This window comes from Oryctolagus cuniculus, chromosome 7, assembly GCF_051225735.1.
Source record: "Oryctolagus cuniculus isolate XC-2025 breed Fujian yellow rabbit chromosome 7, ASM5122573v1, whole genome shotgun sequence".
Classification (NCBI taxonomy): Eukaryota; Metazoa; Chordata; class Mammalia; order Lagomorpha; family Leporidae; genus Oryctolagus; species Oryctolagus cuniculus.
In genome coordinates, this window is record NC_142873.1 from 61,417,600 (window position 1) to 61,441,109 (window position 23,510).

Below are 23,510 nucleotides of genomic sequence, written 5' to 3' on the forward strand. Positions count from 1 at the left end.
CAAAAAAAAAAAAAAAAAAAAAAAAAAAAAAAAAAAAAAAAAGAAGAAGAAGAAGAAGGGAAATGAAAGATAAGTTCATTTTGGTGCAAAAGCTTTTTGAAATCCATGTGTAGTTTTTTCATTATCTATGAACTTTTTGAAGACCCTCAGACAGTGGAATTTCAAAAAAATTTTTGCACCAAATAAACTTATCTTCCAATTCCATTTTCCCACAAATCTTTTGATGTTCTCTCATATATGTGTACACACCCACATCCCTATTTATATTAAAAACATGAGTTCCAACTGACTACCCCAGCTCTGTTCTCCTACCACAGGGCTTATTCCATTTCCAAATAACATGAGGAGCAGGGCTCTCCTTACCCTCAGTGTATTATCTGCTTGCTCAATCTCTGTGCTTGGAACCAATCTCCTAACCACAGAGACCGCCTTCTGTGTGGCAGACTCAGCAGACATGCTGATCAGGCCAGCCCAATCCTGGCCCCAGCCCTGCTGACCACCCCAGCTGTGCAGGCTGAATCCGCCATCCAGTGCAAAGGGAACGGGGACAGGAGGGGTACTTTCTATCATTCTTTTCAAGGATTGGGTTTATGGATGAGCTCATCTTTGTCACACATTGAAATCAATCCTGCCATCATTCAGACACTTGTCATACAACCTAAATGTATTTTTCCCAACAACAGAGCACTTCAGCGTTTCTAATAGAGTAACAGAGCCAGTGTGTATGAAGTTAATTCTAGAGTAATCTGAGAAACCCATTATATATCTATATCTATATTCATTCATTCGTTCTGTATTTTTAAAGCTTTCTCATAATCTGTTCTCCTATTTGTCACGCTTACTTAGATGACGAAGTAGAAGGCCTTTACCCTACTGATAAGCTTAGAAATAAAATTTCAGAAGCCAGTGCTGTGCTGTAGGGTGGTTGACGCCACCGCCCACAGCACTGGCATCCCATATGGGCACCAGTTCGAGTCTCCAATCCAGCATCCCTGCCAATGCACCTGGGAAATCAGCAAAGGATGCCCCAAGTGCTTGGGCCTCTGCACCCATATAGGAGTCTCGGAAGAAGTTCCTGGCTCCTGGCTTTGGCCTGGCTCAGCCTTGGTTGTTACAGTCATTTGGGGAGTGAACCAGTGGATGGAAGATCTCTAACTCTCTCTCCTTGTATCTCTGCTCTGCCTTTCAAATAAATAAATACATCTTTAAAAATTAATCAATTGTTTACCAAAGTATTTCCTTTCACCTGCTGGGCACATAGCTTGACTACACTTCCCGGCTTCCTTTGCAGTCAGCTCCAGTCATCTGGCTGGAGTCTGCTCAGTGAAATGTGGCAGAAATGATGAATACCTCTTCCCAGACCTGGCCCGTAAAACCTCTCGCGTATTCCTGCCTGGCTCCCATCTGCTGCCTGAACTGGAAGCAGAGGATCACGCAGAGGTTCCAAAGCCTGGGCAGGGAGAGCCACAAGATGGGTGGTGTGGGATTCCTGGGACACCCCATGGGAGGCCATCATGTGAATGTCCACATTAAGCTTTTATGTGAGAATGACAGCTTCTATTGAGATTGGCCGCTGAGCTTTAGCGTTTATTGATCACATCAGTTCGCTCACCCTAACCAATGCAGAAAGCCAAAGGGTTGCCCAAATTCGCCCTTTAAAAGTGATAAAGCATATGTTGAACATGACCTTGTGAGCCCTACCTGAGGGCTCTTCCTGTGAGAGCAGACCAAATAGCAGAGCTTAGTACCTTGGAAGGGTATAACCCTATTTTTCAGACTCTTTCACTATTCCAGGAGGGACGTATGTCTTCTCCCTTCCCTTTCCAAAGGAAACTGTGACCCAGGCTTATTTTTATTTTGTGTGGGCCCGTCTTCATCAGATGAAAGCATCTGGCTTGTCTAACACCTAACGTGCAGCACCCCCACAGAGGTGAGTCTCCCCGTGAAGGAAGACCCCTTCAATGTCCTCCCACTGGTGTGAAGTGGGGGCAGGACCCACAGTGGGGACAGGCCATAATGCCTGGGAGGCACGCTGGTTTCTTCCTCTGCACCAAGCAGGCCGGCAGAAGTTCCTGCTCTGGAGACAGCACTTCCACATCCTGTCCTTGGGCAGGCTGATAACTTCCGGTTTCAGCAAGTTCGGGTAGCTCAGGCCGCTAGACACAGACATCTTCCTAAAGAGGAGATTCTCATCCTTCTTCCTCCAGACTAGACAAGCTCTTAGGATCAAGAGAGTAGAGCTGTCAGTTAAAATTGAAGGTGGTGCGCAGTGCAATGTGTGTCTGGAGACCTGGCCGCAAGAGGCACAGGGGGCTTTTCTAGGCTGGGACTCCAGGCTTTCAAGAGAAGCACCGTGAAACTTCAGAGTTAAAGTCACGAAAGCCTGTTTCTGGAGCTGGATAAAGCTCCAAGGTTGTCTTCAAGGTCATCTTGCCTGACACTCTCATCTCATAAAAGGGGATGGAGGATCAGTGTGATTAATGAGCACGTCAGAAGGTGCGGAGGTAGTCAGGGTAGGCCCAGAGTCCTAGATCAATGTTCTCTGTGCCTTTCTTCTCTTGCAAGCAGGTCTGAAGGGAGCCACTGAGTTCCAGGAGCTGGAGTAACAGATGTAATTAGGATACTAAGTGCTGGCGGATGCGATCCCGGAGGACCCATCTCTCCATGCCCTTGGCCAACCCTCCCTGAAAGCCTTTCACTGCTTCTCTGAGAAGCCAGCTCCTGTCATCCACCAGGGACTGACACAAATAGTCTGTCTAGGGTGAGGCTCTCAATTCCAAGGTGAAGCAGGAGTGGGAACACTTTCACTCAGAACTCCAGAGCATCTGGGAAGGGCAGGTGTCTCCAGACTGGAAAGTCATGGAAATTCCCCTGAACCTAGAAGCATGCTTGGAATAGCATCAGCTGCCGCATCACCACTCCAGCCCAGCCTTGTTAGTGAGGCAAGCCGCAATCAGGGAGATAATTAGCTTGCTGTTATTTATTCCCCGCGCTAATCAGCAGCCCGCTGCCTGCACAGTGGAGAGGGCCCCCACCCCCCCCAAAGCTGTGGGGGTTCTCTGGGACCTTTAGTTACGAGCCAGAAAGCAAGTGACAGAAGACAAAGGGGTGGGGAGAGGGACACAGAGTGGAGGAGACCCGGATGCTAGGACCCAGGCTCTGCAGGCTTCTGCACATGCATCGCCACCTGGGGAGAGGCAGCCAGGGATCACCGGGAGCCCGGGGGCAGCTACACTCCTCTTGGTTTGGTCTCAGGGTTGGGCTCTGGTCGATAAAGGGCGGCTGGCGTTCAGCTCCCTGTTCTGCCTCACTGCAGTCAAATTGCCTTTTTCCAAGGCGACTTTCAAAAAAAAGATGACATTTATCAAAGCCTGCTGAGTGGTGACCTTGGTGGGAGGGAGAAAGGGCGGGTTGTGCTGTCTGTGGAAGCAGGGAAAGAAAATGAGGGAAACCTGCAGGGAAGGAAACGCTTTCAAACCTCAAAGTTGTTGGAACAATCACAGGGCGATGGCTCCAGGTTTGGGGACACTCGCTCCAACCTGCACTGCACTCCCTCCTGCCCCCTCCCTCACCCTCACCGGCATGTTTTCACTGGCAATCCCTGGCTCTCCAGCCTGAACAGCAGACTGAAGATGCTCCCTTCCAATAATCATCCCCAAGAAGGGCTGTGGTTTGGTAACTTTGCAAAATACAGAATCTTGGGATCATAGTTCCACAATTTCCACACAGGACAGGCTAAGAGGCTGCCATTTGGTTGGGAAACAGGAGGTAGGTAGGGGCTAGAACAATTGCCCTCAAGCTGTGTTTGCATAGCAAGTACATTGGTGTTTTGTTTTGTTTTGTCTTAAACATGTATTATACATCTGTTTGGAGTAGCAAGAATAAACTTTTCTGAACTGAAAGATGACTTTAGCAGTCATCTGGTCAACCTCACACCCTGTGCAAGATTCCTCCACAAGCTTACTCCCTTCCCTTAGCTGGTCCCTTAAGTCTTCTACACACAAGCTCTTACCTGTCACAATACATTGTGACCATCTGTTTCCTTCACCAAACCGTGGCACTTCAGAACAGAGGCAGTTTCTTGTTTGTCTGTCTTTGTATTCCATTTTTCTACTCCTACATACTCACAAGAGTTCTTGTTATATGTGAATGGGTGTGTGTATGATGGATGGAATGAATGAGCAAATAAATGAACGGACATCGGTGCGAAACAATCATCTGGCTCCTGCTTGAATGCTTTCTGTGACAGGGAGTTCATTACCTCAAGATGGAAAAGAGTTATTATTGGACAATAGAAATGTCAGAACCCGTTTCTGAACACGGAAAGGAAATCTTTCTCTGACACTTCTACTCAAGAGTACAGTTCTGCTCTGTGGATGTCCAGAAGAACAGAGGTTCTCAACCTAGATATGTATGCACCTAAGAAATACACAAAAAACCATGTGTGCCTCTGCCGACATGATTAGGGAGCAGGAACTCACTGGTTTCACAAAGGGAAAAGTATTGCCATATTTCAGTCACACTTCATTCATTTACCCCCTTTCTCATGGAAAATTATACTAGACAAACCAACAAGCCTCAAAATACTCAGTTTGGATTTCTCCCTCAATTTTCTTTGTTTTCTTTTTCTGAAGTTCAGATATTTCCTTTTTTTTAAAAAAAAAAAGATTTATTTATTTATTTATTTGAAAGCCAGAGCTGGGGCCGGTGCTGTGGCACAGCGGGTTAAAGCCCTGGCCTGAAGCGCCAGCATCCCATATGGGTGCCGGTTCTAGTCCCGGCTTCTCCTCTTCCGATCCAGCTCTCTGCTATGGCCTGGGATAGCAGTGGAAGATGGCCAAGTCCTTGGGTCCCTGCACCTACATGGGAGACCCGGAGGAAGTTCCTGGCTCCTGGCTTCAGATCGGCGCAGCTCCAGCCGTTGCAGCCATACGGGGAGTGAACCAGCAGATGGAAGACCTCTCTCTCTGTCTCTACCCCTCTCTCTAACTCTGTAACTCTCTTTCAAATAAATAAAATAAATCTTAAAAAAAAAAAAAAAAAAAGAAAGAAAGCCAGAGCTGGGCTGGCACCATGATGTAGTAGGTTAAGCCTCCACCTGTGGTGCCAGCATCCCATATGGATGTCAGTTTGACTCACAACTGCTCCTCTTCTGATCCAGCTCTCTGCTTGTGGCCTGGGAAAGCAGTGGAAGATGGCACAAGTGCTTGGGCCCCCACACGCTTGTGGGAGACTGGGAGGAAGCTCCTGGCTCCTGGCTTCGGATCAGTTGGGGAGTGAACCAATGGATGGAAGACCTTTCTCTCTGTCTTAACCTCTCTCTGTCTATAACTCTACCTCTCAAATAAATAAATAAAATCTTTAAAAAAAAAAAAGAAAAAGAAAGAGCTACAGAGAGACAGGGAGGGAGGGAGGGAGGGAAGGAGAGAGGGAAAGAGAGAGAGAGAATCTTTCATCTGCTGGTTCACTCCCTAGATGGCTCCAAGGGTCAGGGCTGAGCTAGGGGCCTAAACACTTAGGCCATCTTCCACTGTTTTTGCCAAGCCATTAGCAGGGGCCTGAATAGGAAGTGGAGCAGCAGGGACATGAACTGGTGCCCATACAGGATGCCAACAATGCAGGCAGTGGCTTAACCTGCTATGCCACAATGCCAGTCCCTCCCTCCTTACTTTTCTGAAGAAGGCAAAACATCAAGATGCCATTTGTTTTGAGCAAAACCAACTCTTCTCACAGACAACTGGCTGGGGATTAACCATAAACTGAACTCAACTACATATGAGTGGGGCTCACAGGAGGGCACAGGAAGGGCTCGATAAGAAGACAGCCCAACACACAGCTCCTTACTAGATGGTAGCAACTGGACTCATCCAAACCCTCTTTTATTCCGGGAAAGTAAATATCCTAGAGGAAACCAAAGAAGGTAGATGACTTTTGGGTTGCAAACTTTTTTTAAAAAAAGATTTATGTTATATACTTGAAGTTCAGAGTGACCAAAGAAAAAGGGAAAGAGAGAACTCTTCCATCTGCGGATTCACTCCCCAAATGGTCTCAACATCCAGGAATGGGCCACTCCAAAGCCAGGAACCTGGAATTCCATCCACGTCTCCTACCTGGATGTCAAGGGTCCAATCCTTGGGCCATCCTTTACTATTTTCCCAGGCACATTAGCAGAAAGCTGGGTTGCAAGCATAACAGTTATGGGGTTCAGAGTGCAGTGGAGGGAGCTGACTCACCTGCTGATTCACTCCCCAAATGCCTGGGGCAGCTGGAGCCAGGCACTCAATCTAGGACTCACAAATAGGTGGCAGGGACCCAATTACTTGGGCCATCATTGCAGCATTAGCTGGAAGTATGCATTAGCAGGAAGCTGACATTGGCATCAGAGATGGGCCTTGAACCTAGGCTCTCTGATATCGGATGTGGGCATCCCAAGCAGCATCTTTTTCTTTTCTTTTTAATTTACTTATTTGAAAGTCAGAGTTACAGAGAGGGGGGAGGGAGAGAAAGAGATCTTCCATCTGCTGGTCTACTCCCCAGATGGCCATAATGGCCGGGGCTGGACCAGACTGAAGACAGGAGCCAGGAGCTTCTTCTGGGTTTCCCACGTGGGTACAGGGTCCCAAGCACTTGAACTATTCTCTGCTGCTTTCCTAGGCCATTAGCAGGGAGCTGGACTGGAAATGGAGCAGCAGGTATTCAAACCAGAGCCTATATGGGATGCTGGTTCTGCGAACGGAGGCTTAACCCACTGTGCCACAGTGCCGGCACCCCACCCCCATCCAGGCAATATCCTAACAGCTGGACAAAACACCTGCCCCACAAGCCACTTTATGCCATTTCAAAACGCAGTTTCAGTTCTGCAGGTCTTAGGAACACTAGGCCCATGGACACTACAGCCAGGAGGACAACTCCTCAGGTACCCTATGGAGTCCTTCCTTAAACCTCTCTTCCTGAAGCCTGTCAGGTAAAGCGGTTCTCTGTAGTGCTTGAGATTTAATACATGACACTTCATCTTTCAGGAGTAGTTATGATGACTTCCTCCCAAAATGAAGGAAGGGCTTACACTACTCATCCTTCATCTCTGAGCTATCAGAGTTTCCCCATACATTCTCACATAGTCCTCACAAAGATTCTATAATGTGGTTCTCAAATTAGGGTGTGCAAAGAATCATGTGGGATCATCTTAAATGCAGATTCCCAGGCCCCTGTCTCCAGGGTTCTAAGCAAGTCTGGGGTGGGCCCTGGGGTCTTGTTTTTAAATTCTTCGGGGATTTTGATATAGGCAGTTTGAGGCCCACACAGGGTGAACACTTCCCTACAAAGAAATGTTTACCAACTTTTCTGATGACCAAAGTGTTTCCCAGGCTCTTCCCATGAAAAGTCTGACTCAGGGGTCACAGTCTCTGGAATTGTACTTTTAATGGGGCATGTATTCTAACTCCCATTTCATATGTGAGAAAACTGAGAGCCAGTATAAGTGAGACTAGAATCCAGCTCTCTTGACACTTAGCCCAGTGCTCTTCCTACAGGGCCCCAAAGATTATACAACTTATTTAGAGTGCTGAACATAACAGGCAATTGATAAATGTTTACAGAAGTGCATAAAATTCATGTCTTATTTTCTAGAGCCTAGAGGGAAGAAACTATTTCCAAAGCATATTTGCACCCACTCCACCCAACCTCACCCCAAGGCATGTAAGGCAGGGCCGTGCCCCAGGGACCCAGCAGATGTCTGGGAGAATGCACATGATAGGATCGCTGGGCTGCACACCATTCCATCAACTGCCTCTGGCCATGCTCCAGACTGTAAATTAGCTGCCCAGAACTGAACGTGATACTCCAGTCATGGTCTGACCCGACTGAGTACAGCATGAACTCCTTCCCTTGTGTTTTTTTTAAGAGCTGCTCCCTGTTCTAGGGAGCCAGACCGTGTCCTTCCTGCTGGTCTGGTGTGTGTGCTCTCACAGGAATTAGCAGGAACTGCCTGCTCTATTACTGATCCTGAGTCCTTCTCACTCCTCAGGCTTCCTAAACCTCACCTGTCATTCATCAACACCTCTAATTCTTTTTTTTTTTTCCTTTTATTTATTTATTTGAGAGGTAGGAAGAGTTACAGAGAGAGGGAAAGACAGAAAGAAAGATTTTCCATCCATTGGTTCACTCCCCAAATGGCTGCAACGGCCAGAGCTGGACCAATCCAAAACCAGGAGCCAGGAGCTTCCTTTAGATCTCCCACATGGGTGCAGGGGCCCAAGCACTTGGGCAGTCCCCTACTGCTTTCCCAGGCCAGAGCACAGAGCTCAATTAGAAGAGGAGCAGGCTGGCGCCGCGACTCAATAGGCTAATCCTCCGCCTGTGGCGCCAGCACACCAGGTTCTAGTCCTGGTCGGGGCGCCGGATTCTGTCCCGGTTGCCCCTCTTCCAGGCCAGCTCTCTGCTGTGGCTGGGGAGTGCAGTGGAGGATGGCCCAAGTACTTGGGCCCTGCACCCCATGGGAGACCAGGAGAAGTACCTGGCTCCTGCCATCGGATCAGCGCGGTGCGCCGGCCGCAGCACGCCGGCCGCGGTGGCCATTGGAGGGTGAACCAACAGCAAAGGAAGACCTTTTTCTCCGTCTCTCTCTCTCTCTCACTGTCCACTCTGCCTGTAAAAAAAAAAAAAAAAAAAAAAAAAAAAAGCTATTTAGGGAGCCAGTGCTGTGGTATAGAAAGCTAAGCCTCTGCCTGCAGTACCGGCATCCCATATTGGTGTGGGTTGGATTCCTGACTATTTCACTTCCAATCCCGCTCCCTGCTAATGTGTCTGGGAAAGCAGAGAAAGATGGTCTAAGGACTTGGGCCCCTGCACCCAGTGGAGATCTGGATGAAGCTCCTGGCTCCTGGCTTCGGTCTGGCCCAGCCCAGCTGTTGTGGCCATTTGGGGCCATTCTCTCTCTCCCTTTCTCTCTCTCTGTCTCTCCTTTTCCCTCTGCCTTTGAAATAAATAAATACATATTTTTTTTAAATCTATTTAGGCCAGAGAAGGAGAACTTGAAAATATGAGTGGATGTTCCAAACAGGTAACATTTGAATGACAGAATAAGGCAAACAATTGTGCAAGGTCATCTGTATAGTGATATCAAAGCCAGGGTATTTCCTAACCGTTGTTGAGAGAGCTAGGATTTTAATAATTTATTTGAAAGGTAGGAACACAGACAAACACACAGATCTCTTATCTATTAGTTCACTCCCCAAATGCCCACAATTTAGCTGGGGCTGGGCCAAGGCCGAAGCCAGGAGTCAGGAATCCATCTGGGTCTCCCATTGGGTGACAGGGACTCAAGTACTTGGACCATCACCTGCTGCCTCCCAGCTTGCACACTGGCAGGAAGCTGGAATGGGAAGTGGAGCCAGGACTTGAGCCCAGGCACCCTGATCTGGAATGCAGAAATCTCAAACACTGTGTTAACCAGTATTTAAAAGCTAGGATTTTTAAAAAGTTAACAATTTCATTTTTTAAAATATTTTATTTATTTATTTGAGAGGCAGAGTTACAGACAGAGAGGGAGAGACAGAGAGAAAGGTCTTCCATCTGTTGGTTCAACTCCCCAAATGGTCACAAGGCCGGAGCTGGGCCAATCCAAAGCCAGGAGCCAGGAGCTTCCTCCATGTCTCCCAGATGGGTACAGAGGCCCAAGCACTTCTGTCATCTTCTACTGTTTTCCCAGACCATAGCAGAGACCTGGATTGGAAGAGGAACAGCTGGGACTCGAACCAGCGCCCATATGGATGCCGGTGCTGCAGGTGGAGGCTTGGCCTATTACACCACAGTGCCAGCCCCCAAAAGTAAACAATTTAAAGTGATACAGCATTTTCAAAACTGTTAGCTCATTTGATCCCCCAAATCTTATGATGTAAACTCGAGTCTTTTTTTTTTTTTTTTTAAGATTTATTTATTTATTTTCAAGTTAGAGTTACTCAGAGAGAGGAGAGACAGAGAGAGAGAGAGGTCTCCCATTCGTTGGTTCACTCCTCAATTGGCTGCAATGGCCGGAGCTGCACCTATTTGAAGCCAGGAGCCAGGAGCTTCTTCCAGGTCTCCCACACAGGTGCAGGGGCCCAAGGACTTGGGCCATCTTCTACTGCTTTCCCAGGCCATAGCAGAGAGCTAGATGGGAAGTGGAGCAGCTGGGACTTGAACTGGTACCCATATGAGATTCCAGCGCTTTAGGCCAGAGTGTTAACCTGCTGCGCCACAGCGCCAGTCCCTAAACTCGAGTCTTCTAAAAAAAAAATTTTTGAGAGGCAGAGATACAAACAGATAGAGCACCCATCCATTGGTTCATGCCTAAGATGCCTGCAATGGCCAGGGCTGGGCTGGCTGAAGCCAGGCACTGGGAGTGCAATCCAGTTCTCCCATTTGGATGGCAGGAATCCAACTACTTGAGCCACCACTGCTGCTTCCCAGGGTCTGCAATGGTAAGAAGCTGGAGACAGGACTGGCAGCAGAAACACATAAGTACTCTACAATGAGACGCAGGTGTCTTAACTACCAGTCCAAACACCTGCTTCAAGCTTGGATGTTCTTACTATTCCCATTCTACAGATAATGGGAGGAAACTTAGTAGAATGAAGTAAAATATCTAGTCACACAGCTATTACGCAGCTGTCACTCATCCAAGCCCAAACCCTATGCTCAATCTCCTCAGTTTGAGGAGACTAACATAATACGCTTATTTGATATAATCATTAATTGACTGATTCAGAAAATTATTTGAATACCTGCTGGCCAAATCCAGGACAAATCTCTGCTCTTGAGGAGTCTATGGTCTAAAGGGAAAGCAGAGGGGCAGCTGCCTCTGAGGCTGGCATCCCACATGCCTGCTGGTTCAAGCCTCAGCAGCTCCACTTCCAATCCATCTCCTTGCTAATGTGCCAGGGAAAGCAGCAGCAGATGATCCAGGAGCTTGGGCCCCTGCCACCCACGTGGGAGACCCAGAAGAAGCTCCTGACTTCGGCCTGGCCCAGCCCTGGCCATTGTGGCCATCTGGGGAGTGAACCAGCAGATAGTTCCCACTCTCTCTGTAACTCTTTCAAATAAATAAAATAAATCTTTTAAAAATACAAAAGGGAATCAGATACATAAACAGAAAATAAAATAGCATATGAGGAACAGGCACTTGGCTTATCAGTTAAGATGCCCATGTCAGAGGCCCGAGGCTGTGGCATAACCAGCAAAGCCGCCTCCTGCAGTGCCGGTATCTCGTATGTGCGCTGGTTCAAGAACCGGCTGTTCTACTTCTGATCCAGCTCTCTGCTATGGCCTGGAGAAACAGTGGAAGATGGCACAAGTGCTTGGGCCCCTTCATACACATGGGAGACCTGGAAGAAGCTTCTGGCTCCTGGCTTTGGCCTGATCCAGGCCCAGCTGTTGCAGCCATTTGGGGAGTGAATCAGGGGATGGAACACCTCTCTCCCTCCCTTTCTCTGCCTCTCTTTAACTGCCTTTCAAATAAATGAATAAATCTTTTTTAAAAAAATGCCCTCGTCCCATATAAGATTGCCTGGGTCAGATAGCCTGCTAATGCAGACCCTGGGAAGCAGCAGTGACAGCTCAAGTATTTGGGTGCCTGGTCCCCATGTAGGAGACACAGATTGAGTTAACAGCTCCTGGCTTCAGCTTGACCTATCCCTGGTTTTTGTTGGCTCATGAGGAGTGGACCAGCAGAAAGGAGACCTTTGTGTGTTATTAAGAAAGAAGAAAAATACTGGGGACCAGCACTGTGGCATAGTGAGTAAAGCTCCCTCCTGCACTGCCAGCACCGCATATGGGCACCGGTTCAAGTCCCCGCTGCTCCACTTCCAATCCAGCTCTCTGCTTGGCCTGGGAAGGCAGTAAAAGATGGCCCAAGTCCTTGGACCCCTGCATCCACGTGGGAGACCTGGAAGAAGCTCCTGGCTCCCGGCTTCGGATCAGCACAGCTCCGGCAGTTGCAGCCATCTAGGGAATGAACCAGCGGATGGAAGACTTTTCTCTCTTTCTCTTTCCCTCTCTCTGCCTCTGCCTCTCTGTAACTCTGCCTTTCAAATAAATAGATCTTTTAAAAAAGAAGAAGAAGAAGAAGAAAAATACTTCCAGTGTGGAGAAAAGCAATTCATTCCATTTCATAATCTGGTAAATACATTCCACCTCTTTTGCTCAAGTGCTGAACTAACCAACAACCTTCCCAGTTGTATTTAGGAACACTGTGTTGATCCACTGTGCAAAAGGCAGTAAATATTCACTATAAATAACTTGTTGCTATTTATCCTGCCCATATCCTCTTTTGTTGTGAATTAATTGATAGTTGTTCTGGTCTAAAAAGCAGCTGTGGGAGAGTTATTATGAGTCAATTCTCTGTACCAGTGCCATCCAATGGAACTTTCTGTGATGATACACTATTTAATAAGGTAGCAAGCCACATGTAGTCATTGAGCACTTAAAATGTGGCTGGGAGACCAAAGAAGTGATTTATAATTTACTTTTTTTTTGTTATTTACTTTTAGTTCATTTAAATAGCCACAGGTGGCTAACGGCTATCTTTTTGGATAGCCCAGCTCGTACCCTGGCTACACGAAGCGTGGTCTGTGGACCCAGTAGCCTCAGCAGCATTTTGTCAGCTGTTAGAAATGTAGACGCTCACCGACCCCCATGCCCGAGATCTACTGCTGATTTAGAATCTCTGTGTTAACAAGATCCCTGGGCAAGCTGTATGCTCATTAAAATTGAAAAAGAATATGCTTACTTCTGGGTGAGCTGAAAAAAAAAAAAGAGACTGACTGAGGATCATATCCATGATGACCCCTCCAAATTGTTGACCACCCCTGTTGAAACTGGTCCAGTTCAAGGGAACTTCTTTCTTTGTATCTCACTCTCGCCTACCTCTTAAACATGGCAGAAAGAGGACGGAAGAGAAGGAAAGAGCCTATAGCACTGGGATCTAAACAAAGTTACTATAGAACTTGGGGATCAGGGGTGGGGTGGAAAGGGTATATGTTCTTCAGGGACATCTGTACAAAACGCTTTTGTACGTGTCCTGGGTACTTACTGAATATGGATGATGGGTATACGGAAATCCATTGTACTAGTCTACTTTTGTGTCTTTGAAAATTATCTGGGACCAGCATTGTGGTATGACGCTGGGATTCCATGTGGGCTCAGGTTGGAGTCCCAGCTATCCCATTTCCTATCCAGCTCCCTGCTAATGGCCTGGGAAAGCAATAAAAGATGGCCAAAGTGCTTGGGCTCCTGTACCCATGTGGGAGATCTGAAGGAGCTCCTGGCTCCTGGTTTCAGCCAGGCCCAGCCCTGGCTGTTGTGGCCATTTGGGGAGTGAACCAGCAGAGGTTAAGATCTCTGTCTCTTTTTCTCTCTGTGTATCTCTTTATTTTTTATTTTTTTCTTTTTTGACAGGCAGAGTTAGACAGTGAGAGAGAGAGAGACAGAGAGAAAGGTCTTCTTTATTCCGTTGGTTCACCCAATCCGAAGCCAGGAGCCAGGTGCTTCCTCCTGGTCTCCCATGCGGGTGCAGGGCCCAAGGACCTGGGCCATCCTCCGCTGCCTTCCCGGGCCACAGCAGAGAGCTGGACTGGAAGAGGGGCAACTGGGACAGAACCAGCCCCCTAACTGGGACTAGAACCCGGTGTGCCAGCACCGCCACAGCGCCAGCCTCTATCTCTTTCAAATAAATAAAATCTACCCCCCAAAAAAGAAAATTGTCCACACTGAAAAACAGACATGATTTCAGACATGATGTGATAACCACCCCCACCTGCCCCCCACCCTGCTTTTGTAGTCAAGCCTTTGTGCAGTCTCCTTCCACAATAAATGAGGGGCTTGTACATGGGGCCACAGTGAAGATAACAGGTATGCCTTCTAAGAGTTACGTCACTTCCGTCTTGCTCCCTTGGATCTCCCGTTTGGAGGGAAGTCAGCTACCACCCAGTTAGGACAGGCCTCCTGGGGTGGAACTCAGCTTTCCTGTCAAGAGCTTATAAGGGACCCTACACAGGAGCCTGTAAAGTGAACTGTGAATTCCTCACCCCCTGCCTTTCAACTAATGCCTGAAAACAACAGAAAAAGAAAGACCTTTTTACACTATGCATAGGTTAACACCTAATACTCCAGAAGAGATAATACATTCACTTAAATTCATGGTGAAACATACATGATAGGTACAAATTCCTCTTTTTAAAATTCATAGCAGGCTAAAATATTGAGACATTAATTTCAGCCTTGGTCTTGCTGTTGTAAGAGACTAACAGGAATAAAAAGAGAATTTCTTTCTCAGGGTCCACCATCTCAAAAACAGCTCAACTCTCCAATGACAAGGTCTAGGCTCTTTCTCCACGCCCTTCTTCCCCCAGCAACACACTCGGGTTAACAGGCTCTTAGTGCTTTAGGGGTCCCTTCTTCTTCCCGCCCTCCCTTCATCTGGAGGATCAGGTGAGAGAGAAACTGCTAGGATTGCTCCCCAGGGGGAGGCGAAAGCACCCGTCCTGGTTTAGGAAGAGAGCAAAGGGCGAAGGGGATGGAGTCTCCAGGCATGGAAATCTGGTCCTGGCCTTTCCTCTGGCCTGGTGGGGGCGGGGGGGATTGGGGAGAGCTGCAAGGGCAGTCTGAGAAACGGGGGTCCCAGGGCCTGGGCCTGGAGGCACACGGGGCATCCTGCCCTGGCTCCACTCCTCTCCCTCCGGCTTGCGGACGATGGTGTCCTGTGGCGGTATCCCCAGGGCCTGGGACGAGTAGCACCCAGCACCGAGACTGGAAGAAAACTCCCTTTCCGCTGAATGGCCCCGCCCCGCCCCCGGCCGGATTTTTGGTTCCTCACAGCCCCAGAGAGAAGAGAAAGGGAACTTCAAAACCTGACTGACGAATTTCCCGCCAACACTGACAGGCGGGAGCTGAGCCAGACTTCTCGAAATCGCACAATTAAAAGACGTGCGCCGCCTCTTGCCCCGGTCCCCGCGGCGTATCCGCTCGAGTTGGACTGACCTTTCCTGAGGGCGGATCGGGTTGGGAGAAGGGTCCTGCGCGGCCGAGGGGGGCGGGGAGGGGACGGGGGCGGAGGGGAACGAGGAGCTTAAGGGGCCGGGGTCCCCTTGCCTGACCATCTCGCCACCAGCTCGGCACCTCGGATGCGTCCACGCCGAGGAGGACCCGGCGGGGGTCCCCGGCAGGCGACCTGTCCCGCGCGCGCCCGCCCTGGTTCCGACACAAACACACGCACGTGTGCCCCGCCCCCGCCGCGCGCACGCGCCCCGAGGCTCCGGCGGCGGCGACGGGCGCGCGCGCGGTGCTCGCTGCCCCCACGCCGCTCCCTCCGCGCGGATCGCGGCGCCTCCCGCTCCCGCACCGCGCTCCACGCCGGGCCCGCGGACACGGAGGCGGCGGCCGTGACCGGTGGGCTCCGGCGGGCGCGGCGGTCGAGGCGGCGGCGCGGTAAGCGAAAGGCAGAGCCCGGCGAGTCCCCGGGAGGCGATGTTGCCGGGCGCGGGCCCCTGCGTAAGGCGCGCGCCGTGACAGGCCGGCCAGTGAGGCGCCGCCGGGGAGGCCGCGACGGAGCTCCCGGACTGGCCATGGGCTGAGACGCGTCCTCGCCGAGCAGGTGCAGTGACCCGAGGGCCCAGGGGGAGCCCGCCCCGACAGGCCCCGGGAACCCTCAACCCCATCAGGTTGCGCCCTGCTCTGCCCGGTGCCCTGATGACCTTCCCTCCCGCTCCTTGCAGAAGGCCCTGCTGACCCTGCCTCCAATCCCGGCCGGTGCAGTCCTTGTGACCCCTCCCCCCTCAAACAGCCCCTGACATCCTGTGCATGTCCTCCTCGACCCCCCCGTGTGACTCCAGCCCCCTCCCCTCCTGCCCCTGGACTTTGAGCTCTCTGCCTGCACAGTACCTGGGAACTACCCAGCCATCACTTCCTTTCTCTGCGTGCCCAGAGGGGCACCTTGGGGAGGGGTGGGCTTTCCCGCCAGAGTCCCTGCTGACCACAAACCCATCTTCTTTCTCTCAAGCCAGTAGTGAGAGTGACCCTTCAGTACCCCAGCAGACCATGCCGGGGTGAGTCCCTCCCAGATCTTCTTCCTCGTGGCCTTCCTCGACCTCCCTGGCGACACTATGCAACCCCAGCGCGACCTGCGAGGCCTCCGGCTCCTGCTACTGACCTTGCTCCTGCTCCTCTTCGAGGTGGCCAGGGCCGGCCGCCCAGTGGTTAGCTGTCCCGCCTCCTGCCTGTGCGCCAGCAACATCCTCAGCTGCTCCAAGCAGCAGCTGCCCAATGTGCCGCACTCCTTGCCCAGCTACACAGCAATACTGGACCTCAGCCACAACAACCTGAGCCGCCTGCGGGCTGAGTGGACCCCCATGCGCCTGACCCACCTGCACTCCCTGCTGCTGAACCACAACCACCTGAACTTCATCTCCTCTGAGGCCTTTTCCCCAGTACCCAACCTGCGCTACCTGGATCTGTCCTCCAACCAGCTGCGCACGCTGGACGAATACCTGTTCAGTGAGCTGCAGGCCCTGGAGGTGCTGCTGCTGTATAATAACCGCATCATGGCCGTGGACCGCTGCGCCTTTGACGACATGGTGCAGCTGCAGAAACTCTACTTGAGCCAGAACCAGATCACCCGCTTCCCTCTGGAACTGGTTAAGGAAGGAGCCAAGCTGCCCAAACTCACGCTCCTGGATCTCTCCTCCAACAAGCTGAAGAACTTGCCGTTGCCCGACCTGCAGAAGCTGCCGGCGTGGATCAAGAACGGCCTGTACCTGCACAACAACCCCCTGAACTGCAACTGCGAGCTCTACCGGCTCTTTTCGCACTGGCAGTACCGCCAGCTGAGCTCCGTGATGGACTTTCAGGAGGACCTGTACTGCGTCAACTCCACGAAGCTGCACAGTGTCTTCAACCTGAGCTTCCTCAACTGCAGCGAGTACAAGGAGCGGGCGTGGGAGGCCCACCTGGGCGAACCCTTGACCATCACGTGTGACACCAAGCAGCAGGGCATGACCAAGGTGTGGCTGACTCCGAGCAATGAGCGGGTGCTGGATGAGGGAGCCAATGGCACGGTGACAGTGTCCAAGGACGGCAGTCTTCGTTTCCATCGGGTACAGGTGGAGGATGGGGGTGTGTATACCTGCTACGCCGTGGGGGAGACTTTCAATGAGACGCTGTCTGTGGAATTGAAAGTGCACAACTTCACCTTGCACGGACACCACGACACCCTCAACACAGCCTATACCACCCTGGTGGGGTGTATCCTCAGTGTGGTCCTGGTCCTTATATATCTGTACCTCACCCCTTGCCGCTGCTGGTGCCGGGGCGTAGAGAAACCTGCCAGCCATCAAGGAGACAGCCTCAGCTCATCCATGCTTAGTACCACACCTAACCACGATCCCATGGCTGGTGGGGACAAAGATGATGGTTTTGACCGGCGGGTGGCCTTTCTGGAACCTGCTGGCCCCGGGCAGGGTCAAAACGGCAAGCTCAAGCCAGGCAACACCCTGCCAGTGCCTGAGGCAACAGGCAAGGGCCCACGGAGGATGTCGGATCCGGAATCTGTCAGCTCGGTCTTCTCTGATACGCCCATTGTGGTGTGAGCAGGAGGGGTTGGTGGGGAGATTCTGCCCCAGGAGAGGTAATGCACCCCCCGAAGGATGTGAGGGGATGGAAGAGAGGGCTGGCTGCCCAAGGGAGTGGGTTCCTCCTGGCCTCAAGAGAATTGGTCCTGGGCGCAACAGCGGGCAAGACCCCGGCGAGGGTATGGCTGCCTGCTTTTCCAATATGGATATATTAATCCTCAGGCAAACGCTATACCCCTCCCCAAAGCCCTGGCAATTCTCCGTGCGGTAGAGGAAGAGGAGCATGTCTGAGTTGGTTGGGAATGAAAAAGAGGTGAGGGAAAGAGCAGATTGCCGACCTTTTGAGGTCACCCCTAGCTCCTTACGAGAAAACCATTTGAAAAAAAAAAAAAATCTTGTTCTGTCTCTGCCCACCCATAGCCGTGGTGTTGTGTGTGTTGGGGGCAGCTTCCACAGGAGCCGCTGTGGGGTCAAGCTGTAGCGTCTTCTTTAGGCAGGAAGTCCCACTTTGCAACTGAGGACTTTGAAAAAGGAGTCGGGAAAAGGCTGAGACCTCAATCAGTGATGCTCCCCAAGGCCACTGTGCCTCTTTCCCAATGAGCCCAGGGAGGACGGAGCCTTGCAGGAGCCTGGCCTGTAGCCTGTTGGTTATGGCAGCAATGTGGCTAGTGGGATGTGTGCCTTGTCTTGGGACCAGTGTGGCACAGAGGGATACAGCCTAGGTACCAGCACAAGACTTGCAGGGGTGGGGGTAGGGGTGGGAGAAGTGAACTCCAGATGGGCTAATGCCCTGGTTGGTGAAACCCTTGGTTAGCACTTGACTCTCAGCATGTGTGTCAGACCAGGGTGCGGCTGCTGAAGGCAGAGCTTTCATGGATGCCTGCCACAGATGTGGTACGTGGGCCCCCTTCCCACTTGAAGGAAGAGGGTAGAAGGCCTCTCGTATGTGGGAGCCGGCTGGGCCCACCCGAGTTTCTGTGTTTGCCATCTCTTGGCTCAGCCTCCTTGTCAAGTTCACATGGGATTCCGAGTTTCCCTGAATGTGCTGCTCTGCCCTAGCTGGGTTAGACTGGGCTTGGCGCTAGAGGGGGATTCGGGCTGGATCTCCTCTCTCAGATCTCACTCCTGCTACGCAGCCCAAGTGTGAGATTCTGTCATGTGGGGGGTGGCAGTTAGGTGGCCTCTGTCCCAGAATGGTAATTCAGAGTGTGGCGCAGAGCTCTGCCCCCTCTAGCAGGCTCTCAGCAGTCCAGCAGCAGGCAGTCGGTCACATTAAACTCTCAGGAGTCTAGACAGCTCTAGCTGTCAGGCCAGAGGGAATTGAGAAGAATGAGCCCAGCATTACCTTCCCTCCAAGTCGCAGAGTGCTGTGGACCTGGAGCTGACTGCGCCCTTTAACCTCTGCCCTTGACTGCGGGCCCTGGGAGGTGGCTGCTCTGAGCTGTGGCAGGGGAGGGGAGCAGGGCAGAGGCGAAGGTGGTCCCTGACTTTGGTCTTTTTCAGTGTCTCTTCTCTCCCACGTTTCCTGTCCGTTGGGATTTCTCCGTTTTCTGACCTTCTTTTTAGGTTCCAAGAGGCGTGGTTTACCTGTGGGGGAGGGCTGCTTGCTAGGGGGACCTGACTCTGAAGCTGCCTATGAAGTTTGAGGAAGGGGATGGAACTCAGGCTCTTTCCCTTACCTGTTCCTGGGTCTCGAGACTGCCGGCCACCCTTCGTTAGGAACCTAGTTTCGTCGAGAGAGGTGCGGCATTCCACTCCAGTACTTGCATGCACGTAGGGATGCATGCTTATAGGTGTGCATGCACAGCGGCCCCTTGGCCTCCATGAAGACAGTGAAACTGTAGTCCCCACTGATGCCATTCTCAGAACGGTTCACAACTCCATGCACACAGTTTTGCCCTATAGGAGAGACAGTGAACACGCCAGGCTCCGCACACACACACACACACACTCTCTTGTGCTTTAGTTTCTGAACTCCCTGAAGCTTCACTCACGCCCATGGCGCTGAGTCGCCTCTCTGCAAAGGCTGGAGTTAAGACAAAGATTGAAGAACTTGGGAGAAGGAGTGGCGAGGAACTAGCTGAGTCCTCAGAGGGGAAAAAAATACATATAGAAAACAAAATTAAGGTAGAATGAGATGGAGAACCCAGAAAGAAACCAGGAAAGGAGCCATTGCTCTTCCCGCCTTGACAGCCCTAATAAGACAAGGGCAGGAGGGAAACGTTGTTTGTATTCCAGAGACTTCTGAGGGTTTTGTTACTGGAGCTGTAGGTGCTGGGACTCCCTCCTCAGACTTACCAGGAAGCCGGGGGGAAAATCTCATCTCCATAACGCAGTTTCCGCTCTTGGCGCCACCTAGGGCTCTGAGAATCTTTAAAGTGAATGTGAAATCAAACAAGCCTTCCGGGCGTTCACGCTGAGCTCCAAAGGACGAGCAGGCTGTGTTCTTCTCGTGTCCTCCCGGCTTGGGGAACGAGAAGCAGCCCTGCAGCTCGCAGCTCCCTGCCTAGTCTGCTAGTTTGGCCCCTAGCTGGACACACCTGATAGACGTGCCTGGCCTTCTCTCCGAGAGATTTAACTGATGAACCTCTTTCCGTGGTATCAGCCACTGGAACCCCCAGGTAGCTTTCTACTCGGGAGAATGAGTACTTGGCATTTGTAACCCCACCAGACCCTTGTGTAGAGAACCACTCCCACCCCACTCCCATAAACCAGACATGTCTCCCAGGAAGCAGGTGTCCTTGGAGACAGAGGATGACAGGGCTGTACAATCTGTCTGTGTGATTATTTGTGATCTTTTTTCTTTGCCTGTATTCATGGGGCCCCCCAGGAGGGGGTCAGGAGAGAGGGTGCACCCCAGCTGGGGAGAACAGAGCTGACTGGTTCCCATTTTCTGTGTGTTCTGACCTCTGTACTTCCTTGTGGCCCTGCTGGCCAAGCAGCAGGCCTCCTGTGTCCAGGCCCCCCTGCCTCCCCTGTGTACAACCCAGGCTGGCACACCTCAGAGTCCCAGGCTCTGAAACCTCGACCATGATCATTAAACCTGGCTTGAGTCTCTGTTCTGGCACAGGCTGTGACTGGTTTATTCATCTTTGCAGCGTGTGGGTGGGTCTCACTGGACCTCAGAGGGTGTGGCCTAAGGGAGGAGATCCTTAGATGCTACTACTGTGGGGACATGGGTTAAATCCCCATCTAGGCATCACGATGGACCGTGGCTCAGCAAACTCTCTGTAATGAGCCAGATATTAAATATGTCAGCTTCTGGAGACCCTTTCACTGTTGGAACTTGGCTGTCCCACTATAGTAGGCAACGGCCACAGTCAACATTTATGCAAATGACTGTGGCTCTACTCCATTGCGTGACTCTCTGTTGCTATAACAGAACACCCAAGGCCAAGCACTTTATAAGAAAAAGAGGTTTATTTAGCTCACAGTTTTGGAGTCTGGAAGTCCAAGATCAGGAGGTTGCAGCTGTTTGGCTGTTGGTGAGGGCCTAATGGGAGACAGCATGTCAGCGGCAGGAGCCTGTGTGGAAGAGATAACATGGCCACAGGGAGCCGGAGACTTCTAGGGGCCAGGCAGGCTCTTTTTACGTATTTTTTTTTTTTTAAGATTTTTATTTTATTTGGAAGTCAGAGATCTCCTATCCACTGACTGGGTACTCCAATGTCCAAAGAGGCGGGGCCGGGCCAGGTGAAAGTTAGAAATTCAGAACTCAATCTGGATCTCCCATGCCAAGCCATCACCTGCTGCCTACCAGGGTGCATATTAGCAGGCAACTGAAATAGAACCGGGACCCAAATCCAGGTACTCTGATGCGGGTGTTCCAAGTGGTATCTTAGCTGTTGCATCAAACACTTTTCCTTTGCTCTTTTTATAATAATTCACACCCACGGGAACTAACCAGGGCCCCACAAGAACACTTCTGGGAGTGACACCCCTAATGACCTGTTACCTCCCACCGGGTTCCACTTCCTAAATGTTCCATCTCCTGTCAACATCACACCACACTGGAGACCAAGCTTCCAGCACGTGAACCTTCAGAGGACATGATCAAACAATACCCAAAACAGAATCCAATAAAGTGTTATTTATGGACATTGAAATTTGAATTTCATATAATTTTGACATGTCTTTTGAGTCTTTTCAACCATTTACAAATATAAGAACTCTTGTTAGCTCCCAGGCCACACAGGATCAGGGGATGGGCATGTTTGGTCAGCAGAACAGACCAGTTTGCTGACCTCTGAGATAGTTTCTCAGAGGAGAGGTCTCTGAGGCTTTCGCAGGCATGAGTTTAGGAATCCCATGACTTGGAACCAAAGCTTGTAGATAATGAAGTGTCCCTGGATCCCTGGTGGTGAGGGGTGGTCCTGCAGAGTCCTCTAACAAATCCAGGTCAAGCCCACTGACAGGGACTACAGAAAATGCTGGAACTGACTCAGAAGCAATGGGGAGCAGCTCACTTTTACTACCAGGACATTTTTTTGTCCTGTGTTTGATTACCAGTATATTTTCAGATTTTCATCTCAGGCTAAAAGTCTGTTCATCTAGTGGGCAGGTAAATATTTGACAAGTTAGTGAGTCCTCAGCATGGTGTGGAAAAGTGTCGTTCCCACTGTGGTGGATGCAGCCTATCAGAAAGTGGGCTGGATTCCAAACTCCAGCCATGCAAGTTCTTCAGCTGCTCTCTTGGTACTTTTTTTTTTAATATTTATTTATTTATTTATTTGAAGGTCAGTTACACAGAGAAGGAGAGGGGGAGAGAGAGGTCTTCCATCCGCTGGTTCACTGCTCAATTGGCCGCAATGGCCAGAGCTGCGCTGATCTGAAACCAGGAGCCAGGAGCTTCTTCTCTTTCTCCCGTGCGAAGGACTTGGGCCATCTTCTACTGTTTTCCCAGGCCATAGCAGAGAGCTGGATCATAAGTGGAGCAGCCAGGTTTTGAACCGGCGTCCACGTGGGATGCCAGCACTGCAGGCGGTGGCTTTACCTGCTATGCCACAGCACCGGCCCCCTCTTAGTACTTCTGGAAAGGGATTGTCATGATAGATTCCAAAGGAAAATGGGAAGTGGTAAGAGGGGGGAAAATGAATCAGAATTTGAAGAATTACCTCATTTCTCACATGTATAAAATCTCACCCAAAGGGCAGCCCTCCTGTATGTGGACAGCGTCTGCTTCACGAGGAAGCACTGGTCTGGTGAGGCAGAGACACCCCACAACCAGCCGCATCAGACAAACCAGCCTCGCCAGCCAGTGAGGTGAGATGTTGGTGCCAGAGCACTCCCACAGCCTATGTAGGTTTTCATCTTTGCAAAGCAGTTTTTGCTGTGATTGACAGCTTGGTTGACAGGATGAAGCTGGTAACAAGAACAGGTCGGGGGGGGGGGTGCGGCACTGTGGCTCACTTGGTTAATCCTCCGCCTTCGGCGCTGGCATCCCATATGGGCACCGGGTTCTAGTCCCGGTTGCTCCTCTTCCAGTCCAGCTCTCTGCTGTGGCCTGGGAGGGCAGTGGAGGATGGCCCAAGTGCTTGGGCCCCTGCACCCGTGTGGGAGACCAGGAGGAAGCACCTGGCTCCTGGCTTTGGATCGGCACAGCGCCAATCATAGCGGCCATTTGGGGAGTGAACCAATGGAAGGAAGACCTTTCTCTTTGTCTCTCTCACTGTCTAACTCTACCTGTCAAAAATAAAAAAAAAAAAGGTCTGGGGAGTACTAGCGTGAACGTCTCCCCTCTGTTTTGGCCTGTGCCAAGCCCTGTCTCTGAGCCTGAGAGGTTGTCCCGAGGAAGTCCATGCTGCACCTCTCCAACCCTTCCTGCCCCACCCCACCAGAAGTTCCCAAGATCCTGGTCAAAGTGTGCGCTTCTGCCACATCTCACAGCACCTTCCCTAGCTCCTCTTAGGTTGG

The 23,510-nt window shown here is 51.0% G+C and overlaps 1 protein-coding gene across 3 annotated transcripts; it reads left to right on the forward strand.

Moving 5' to 3' along the window:
• Window positions 1-15,323: 15,323 nt before the first annotated feature.
• AMIGO1 (adhesion molecule with Ig like domain 1) lies at window positions 15,324-20,664 on the forward strand. Of its 3 annotated transcripts, none has more exons than XM_089300203.1 (2): window positions 15,324-15,459; window positions 16,035-20,664. In XM_089300203.1, the coding sequence occupies exon 2, from the start codon at window positions 16,134-16,136 to the stop codon at window positions 17,613-17,615; it is 1,482 nt and encodes a 493-aa protein (XP_089156329.1). In that variant the 5' UTR covers window positions 15,324-15,459; window positions 16,035-16,133; the 3' UTR covers window positions 17,616-20,664. The 3 variants fall into 3 exon arrangements, with proteins under 3 accessions (XP_089156329.1, XP_008262959.1, XP_017201504.1); XM_008264737.4 differs by having other exon boundaries at window positions 15,345-15,625; XM_017346015.3 differs by having other exon boundaries at window positions 15,422-15,625; window positions 16,031-20,664.
• The last annotated feature ends 2,846 nt before the right edge of the window (window positions 20,665-23,510 follow it).

Excerpts from the sequence above, each read along its gene's own strand:
- AMIGO1 (XM_089300203.1), top strand. The coding sequence starts at position 16,134 with ATGCAACCCCAGCGCGACCTGCGAGGCCTCCGGCTCCTGCTACTGACC.